The sequence below is a fragment of the Carlito syrichta genome, unplaced genomic scaffold (assembly GCF_000164805.1).
Source record: "Carlito syrichta isolate Samal-C Ts95f unplaced genomic scaffold, Tarsius_syrichta-2.0.1 Scaffold123367, whole genome shotgun sequence".
In the NCBI taxonomy this organism is placed as follows: domain Eukaryota; kingdom Metazoa; phylum Chordata; class Mammalia; order Primates; family Tarsiidae; genus Carlito; species Carlito syrichta.
This window is the reverse complement of record NW_007067463.1, coordinates 87528-95167: the sequence shown is the minus strand read 5'-3', so window position 1 is coordinate 95167 and position 7640 is coordinate 87528. Positions and strand designations below refer to the sequence as shown.

The window sequence follows — 7640 nt, the reverse complement described above, 5'->3', positions numbered from 1 at the left end:
AAAAAAAAAAAAAAAAAAAAGATAAAGAACCCACTAACTCAATATTTTTCAAGCTACAAGTTGTGATCCATTAGGACTGCTGAGTGTGAAATCAATTTAAGGAGTTGGTAGCCGGGCGTGGTAGCGCGGGCCTGTAGTTCCAGGTACTTGGAAGGCTGAGGCGGAAGGACTGCCGGAGCCCAGCAGGTCAAGGCTGCGGTGGCCGGGAGCGGCCATTGCACTCCAGTCTGGGCGACAGAGTAAGACTCCAACTCAAAAAAAAAAATTTAAGGAGTTGGAATCAGCAGTAAAATAAACAAGCAGAAACTTAAATAAAAACAGGAAATACCAGAGTGCACCAAATGTAGTAAGTACAGTTTCATGATATTTTAGTTACATACATATATGTGCTTATATATATAATTTATATATTTGCACATGCATGTACCTTCATACTTATATTTTTATTGGTTACTAAATAAAATTGTTCTTCTCAGAGTTTGCAGCCAAAGTTTGAAATCAATACACTAAATTATAAACTCAATGATAGCAGAAACTACAGCTTTCTGCTTACCACTTGCACCCCCAGGGCCTACTACAATGCTTGGCACATAAAGAGACTTAAGTATTTGCTGTTGAATCAGTTAACGTTGTCTAGAGAGTGGCTAGTTGCGGGGAAGAAAAAAACCCAGTTAAAAAAATAGCTCTAGCCGGGCTCGGTGGCTCAGCCTGTAATCCCACGCCTTTGGGAGGCTGAGGTGAGTGGATTGCCTGAGCCCACGGGTTCGAGATCCGCCTGGGCAGCGAGACCTCATCTCTACAATAAATCAAAAAATCAGCCGGGCGTGGTAACGCATGCCTGTAGTTCCGGCTACTTGGAAGGCCGAGGCGGAAGGATCGCCGGAGCCCAGCAGGCGAGGCAGCGGTGGCCGGCAGCGGCCACTGCACTCCAGTGTGGGCAACCGAGTGAGACTCCAACTCAAAAAAAAAAAAAAATAGCTCTTCTGGAGACTAAGGGATTAGAGTCCGTGAAGTCAGGCTGACTCTGCTTTTACCCTCCCAAATGAAAAGGCAGACAAAATAGATCTTGTGTGCAAAATAAATTCACACAGGAAACAAACACAAATTACCTCCAAACATAGTGACTTAAAACAATAAAAATTGCCGGGCTCGGTGGCTCAGCCTGTAATCCCGCGCCTTTGGGAGGCTGAGGTGAGTGGATTGCCTGAGCCCACGGGTTCGAGACCCACCCGGGCAGCGAGACCTCATCTCTACAATAAATCAAAAAATCAGCTGGGTGTGGTAGCACATGCCTGTAATTCCAGCTACTCGGAAGGCTGAGGTGGAAGGATCGCCGGAGCCCAGCAGGTTGAGGCTGCGGTGGCCGGGAGCGGCCACTGCACTCCAGTCTGGGCGACAGAGTGAGACTCCAACTCAAAAAAAAAAAAAAAGAAAGAGACAAGTATTTCAGTTTCACTTTAAAGAAAGAAAAAAAAAACCTGGGCTCCGTGGCTCAGCCTGTAATCCCAGCACTTTGGGAGGCTGAGGTGAGTGGATTGCCTGAGCCCATGGGTTCGAGACCAGCCTGGGCAACTTGGCGAGACCTCATCTCTACAGTAAATCAAAAAATTAGCTGGGCGTGGCAGTGCGCACCTGTAGTTCCAGCTACTGGGAAGGCTGAGGTGGAAGGATTGCCGGAGCCCAGCAGGTCGAGGCTGCAGTGACCGGGAGCGGCCACTGCACTCCAGTCTGGGTGACAGAGTGAGATTCCAACTCAAAAATAAAAAGAAAAAGAAAAGAAAGACGCTCCGGGAGTTCTCAAGTAAATTGCCCTAAGACCTCCACTGATTTTATTCCTAGAACTTCCACCATTGTTTGAATCCCTGAACAATGTTCCACATTCGATAGAGTACATGAAAAAAACAAGAACCGTTTCTATTTTTCCCAAGCCCCCCAAAGCATTTACTGTATGAAATAGCCACATCCAAAGCTAGGCTACAACAGGACACTCATTCGTTTTGTGGAAAACAGAGTAGTAGAGGCCTGACCCAATGGAAATCCTTCCCAGAGACCCAGAATCATGGCAAAGATTGTCACACTGAAAATAGCAGTGATATAGCAGTACAGCTGACTTTTTTCTTTTGTTTTTTTGAGTCGGGGTCCCATTCTGTTGCCTAGACCAGAATGCAGTGGCACAATCACAGCTCACTGAAGCCTCTATCTCTATCTCCCGCCTTAGCCTCCGGAGTAGCTGGGACTACAGGCGCACACCATCACGCTCAGTTAAGTTAAAAAAAAATTTTTTTTATAGATGGGGTCTTGCTATGTTGCCTACACTGGTCTCAGACTCCTGGCCTCAAGCAATTCTCCCACCTCAGCCTCCCAAAGTGTTGAGCTTACAGGTATGAGCCCCCACACCTGGTCCAGCTGACTTTCAGTGCCCTCCCCATCCTCATTCTCATTTTTCTTTTATATTAGGATACAACCCCTCAGAATCAAAACTGCTGGGCCAGGCGCAGTGGCTCACACCTATAATCCCAGCACTTTGGAAAGGCCCTGTTGAGAGATGAGAGTATTGCCTGAGCCTAAGGGCTTGAGACCAGCCTGGGCAACTTGGCAAGCCCTCATCTCTACAATAAACCAAAAATTAGTCAGGCGTGGTGGCACGTGCCTATAATTCCAGCTACTTGGAAAGTTGAGGTGGAAGGATCACCTGAGCCCAGCAAGTTGAGGCTGTTGTGGGTGTCAGAATGTCACTGCATTCCACTATGGGCAACAAGAGTGAGGCTCCAGCCGGGCTCGGTGGCTCAGCCTGTAATCTCGTGCCTTTGGGAGGCTGAGGCCAGAGGATTGCCTGAGCCCGCGGGTTCGAGACCCGCCTGGGCAGCAAGACCTCATCTCTACAATATATCAAAAAATCAGCTGGGCGTGGTAGCACATGCCTGTAATTCCGGCTACTTGGAAGGCTGAGGCGGAAGGATCGCTGGAGCCCAGCAGGTCGAGGCTGCGGTGGTCGGGAGCGGCCACTGCACTCCAGTCTGGGCAACCAAGTGAGACTCCAACTCAAAAAAAAAAAAAAGAGTGAGACTCCAACTCAAAAAAAAAAAAAAAAATCCAACCTGCTTCCTTATGGTTAAAGAATGACAGTAATATTCTTAGTCTTTGTAGAGAATAGCAATTCAAAACATTAAAAGGTAAATCAGACAAAACGGTTTTCATACTGTACTAACATTCTTCCAACACGAATTAAGGACTATAAATGACAGGGAAGAAGACATTGCTATATAAAGAACTTCAGGTATAAGGAAGTAACTGAAGGGCTTCAAGTGAAAAGTCTAGGCTCTGCATGTCTGGGTTGTAAGAGTTCAGTAGGCTGGCTCTACTTGTTTTTCTGCTTCCTTTTGTGGAAGTTCAAACCAGCTGACTCATAGTTACAGAGTTAGCCTCAAGCCAGACCTTTAGAGAAGTGACAGCAAGAAAAGGCTTCACTAAGAGGCCTTTAAGCTTTTCCAGCAATACACTATACCAACCATAAAAAAATGCAACAAAGAAATCTGTTCCATTAATATTCAATACATGATGGAGAGGAAAGATGGCTTATGTATGTATATATAGAGTGAAGTCTGGAAAAAATAAATTTTCAGTTGCTTACCAGCTGCCTTGATACTTGGGTTTCCAGTAAATTAGAATCCAAAAGTGGCTCAAAATATAATCAGACACAGTTGTTTTTTTTTTGAGTTGGAGTCTCACTCTGTCGCCCAGACTGGAGTGCAGTGACCACTCCCAGTCACCGCAGCCTCAACCTGCTGGGCTCCGGCGATCCTTCCGCCTCAGCCTTCCAAGTAGCTGGAACTACAGGCGCACGCCACCACGCCCGACAAATTTTTCTGATTTATTGTAGAGATGAGGTCTCGCCAAGTTGCCCAGGTGGGTCTTGAACCCGCGGGCTCAGGCAATTCACTCACCTCGGCCTCCCAAAGCGGGGGATTATAGGTTGAGCTACCGAGCCCGGCCCAGACACAGTTTTTAAAACTAGCATTAACCAAGATAATTTTAGAATGTATATGGAAACATATGGGATGGTCTGACTTACCAATGGTGGGGTCATGATCTTCTGGGAATCGATGGCTGATGAACTGCATGGTCATGGCTTTAAAACAAGAAATGAAAGTTAAATCCTGGCCGGGCTCAGTGGTTCAGCCTGTAATCCCGCACTTTGGGAGGCTGAGGTGAGTGGATTGCCTGAGCCTGTGGGTTCGAGACCCACCTGGGCAACTCGGCGAGACCACATCTCTACAATAAATCAAAAAGTAGTTTGAGACCTGCCTGGGCAACTTGGCAAGACTTCATGTCTATAATAAATAAAAACTTAGCTGGGCGTGGTAGTGCATACCTGTAGTTCCAGCTATTTGGAAGGCTGAGGCGGAAAGATCGCCGGAGCCCAGCAAGTTGAGGCTGCGGTGGCCGGGAGCGGCCACTGCACTCCAGTCTGGGCGACAGAGTAAGACTCCAATTCAAAAATAAAAAAAAGAAAGTTAAATCCTCGCTGGGCATGGTGGCTCATGCCTGTAATCCCAGCACTTTGGGAGGTGGAGGTGAGAGAATTGCCTGAGCCCACAGGTTCAAGACCAGCCTGGGCAACTTGGAGAGACCTCACCTCCACAGTAAACCAAAAATTTAGCCGGGCGTGGTGGCTCACGCCTGTAGTTTCAGCTACTTGAAAGGTTGAGGCAGAAGGATCCTATGAGCCCAGCGGGTCGAGGCTGCGGTGGCCATGAGTGTGCCACTGCATTCCATCCTGGGCTACGGAGTGAGACTCCAACTCAAAAAAAAAGATCCTCAAGAAGGTGGTCCACAGGAAGAATTATTAGTATCCCCTTTGGCCTGAGTAGGAGTCATTTATTTTCCGTACTTTCCACCCCTCCTTCTTGTCAAATGGCAAGGGGCTACCTACCACTCTTGCCCACACCGCCAGCGCCCAGCATCACTAGTTTGTACTCCCGGGAGAGCCCTGCCGGGCTGCTACAACAGCTACCAACTGGGCGCATTCCGGAATCCATTGTGCTCCTGGGGACTCCTGGGCTGCCCGGGGGAAAAGCCACCTAGGAAAGAGGAGGGAGTTAACCCAGGAAGGAGACACCACGACGACAGCCCCAGAGCCTCGCCTTTCCACCCGTCCTCTGGCCTATCGCTCTTGCTCGCCACTGGACCCTGCCTGGCGTCCCTAAGAAACCTCACATCCTCACCCTCCCTCCTGGACAGTTCTGCGCTAATAATAAATACATCACAGGTTTTCCGACTTACTACTACTTTTTCCAAAAACAAAAAAAGATGCGAAGAAGTTTTAGGATTTCACTTCAGACTGGGGTACCGGCACAGCATGGACAAGGAGCCGAGTGAGGAAGTTGAGGCTGGGGACGAAAGGGACCCAGCCCCCCAGGCCGCAGGGGTCCCCTCACGTCCGTGCACCCGGAGGTCCCGCCCCCTCCCCATTCTTCTCCGAGACCTCCCCGCCCCGGCTGCTCCTTGCCGGCCATCAGACCCACTTTTGCCTCACAAGCCGACCCCCCGCTGCTCGTACCGGCTGGGGGAGGAAGACCTTAGCGGCAGCGGAGCCCTCCGCTTCGCCTTCCTTCCCCCACCGAGAGGTTCCAGCACTGACCTGTGACCCCTCCCGCAGCCGGCTAAGATGGCGCCACCCGGCCCGCGGCCGACGGGAGGGGCGGGGCCACCTCGTGACGCCCGTGGTCGGCCCCGCCCACCCGGGGCGAGACACCGCCCCTTCCCGGTCTCCAAACCAAGTTCCGGGACTCCCCGCTAAAGTCCTCCTCGGTCGCGTGCCATCCTGTGGACCCACACGTGGGGGTGTTAACATGACTCAACGTAAATCGTTTCCACAGCAGGCAAGAGGAGGGAGTGTGCCCTCGGAGGCCCCGGGGGACCTCTAAAGGAACGATTCTTGGCCGGGCTCGGTGGCTCAGCCTGTAATCCCAGCGCTTTGGGAGCCCGCGGGTTCGAGACCTCATCTCTACAACAAATCAAAAATCAGCCGGGCGTGGTAGCGCGCGCCTGTAATTCCGGCTACTCGGAAGGCTGAGGCGGAAGGATCGCCGGAGCCCAGCAGGTCGAGGCTGCGGTGGCTGGGAGCGGCCACAGCACTCCAGTCTGGGTGACAGAGACTCCAACTCAAAAAAAAAAAGAAACGACTCTCTCAGGGCGGTTGGATGGTTGTGAAAAATTTTGCCAAATGTAATAATGAAGAATCACAGGAAGTGAGGGAAGGCGCACCCACCAAATCCTCCCTCAAACACAGAACTGATGTCAAGTGCATTGAAGATGACTGCTTTCTAAAAGCAGAAAAAGCACTTTCCCAAAGGAGCAGCTATAATGAATTTGGCTGGTGAAACTAAGATTAGTTTTCAATGACCAGACCTTCCCTACACTTAAATTAACCTAATAAGAATTCTGGTTTTTCTTGTTTTTCAGTCGGAGTCTCCCTCTGTCGCCCAGGTTGGAGTGCAGTGGCAGGCTCACGACCACCGCAGCCTCCACCTGCTGGGCTCAAGCGATCCTCCCACCTCAGCCTTCTAAGTAGCTGGAACTACAGGCACGCGCCACAAAACCCAGCTAATTTTTAAAAAATTTATTGTAGAGACCAGGTCTTGCCAAGTCGCCCGGGCTAGTCTTGAATACCTGGGTTCAGGTAATCCTCTTGCCTCTGCCTCCCAAAGTGCTGGGATCACAAGTGGGACAGATTGTACCTGGCTGTATTTTAAACATGTACAAGCAAGTTATTAAAAAATTGTTTTGAGACCAGGTGCGGTGCCTCACACCTATAATTACAGTACTTTGGGAGGCTGAGGTGAAAGGATTGCCTGATCCCACAGGTTCGAGACCAGTCCAGCCAACTTGGCAAGACCAGGTCTCTACAGTAAATTTTTAAAAATTAGCTGGGCTTGGTTCCGGCTACTTGGAGGGCTGAGATGGAAGGATCACAGGAGTCCAGCAGGTGATGCTGGGGTGGCCATGAGTGCCACTGCACTCTAGCCTGGGTGACAGAGTGAGACTCCAACTCAAAAAAAAAAATTAGTTGTTTTGTTTTAAAGAAATGTTGTACTCTCCAGCAAGAAAAGGTAAAACTCAAGAGCTTGTAAATGACTTGAAATCAAGAGTAACAGCCAGGCACAGTGACCCACGCCTGTTAATTCCACCACTTTAGGAAGCAGAGGCAAGAGGATTACCTGAGCCCAAGGGTTCCAGACCATCCTGGGCAACTTGGCAAGACCTCATCTCTATAATAAATCAAAAAATTAACTGAGCGTGGTGTGTCTATAGTTACAGCTATTTAGAAGGCTGAGGCAGAAGCCTGAACCCAGCAGGTTGAGGCTGTAGCCCTGATTGTGCCACTGCACTCCAGCCTGTGTGACAGCGAGACTGCAACTCAAAAAACCAAAACAAATCTGAAGGCACTATACCACATTCACTTCTATTTAGCTAGCACAGGTACCAGATGGAACTTGACATTGGAATTTTTCTGATGCAACTTCTGCCCACCACTCTTCCTTTTTAAGAATGTCTTTCCAAAAATGTTTCATTCACGGAGCCCTTTTTTTTTTTTTTTTTTTTTTTTTTTTTTGGAGTCTCTGTCACCCAGACTGGAA

At 49.3% G+C, this 7640-nt stretch overlaps 1 protein-coding gene across 3 annotated transcripts in view; it reads right to left on the bottom strand.

Annotated features, from left to right (window-relative positions):
• Window positions 1–5686, bottom strand: part of RIT1 (Ras like without CAAX 1) — a 10892-nt gene extending 5206 nt beyond the window's left edge. The window contains exons 1-3 of one of the 3 annotated variants that reach the window (XM_008048349.2): window positions 5532–5685; window positions 4934–5081; window positions 4073–4129 (exon numbers count right to left, since the gene is read on the bottom strand). In XM_008048349.2, the coding sequence (XP_008046540.1) occupies window positions 4073–4129; window positions 4934–5039 (163 nt within the window). In that variant the 5' untranslated portion in view covers window positions 5040–5081; window positions 5532–5685. Of the gene's footprint in view, window positions 1–4072; window positions 4130–4933; window positions 5082–5144; window positions 5174–5531 lie in introns of those variants that run through there. The other 2 variants (XM_021707674.1, XM_008048350.2) reach the window with 2 other exon arrangements.
• Window positions 5687–7640: the final 1954 nt, after the last annotated feature.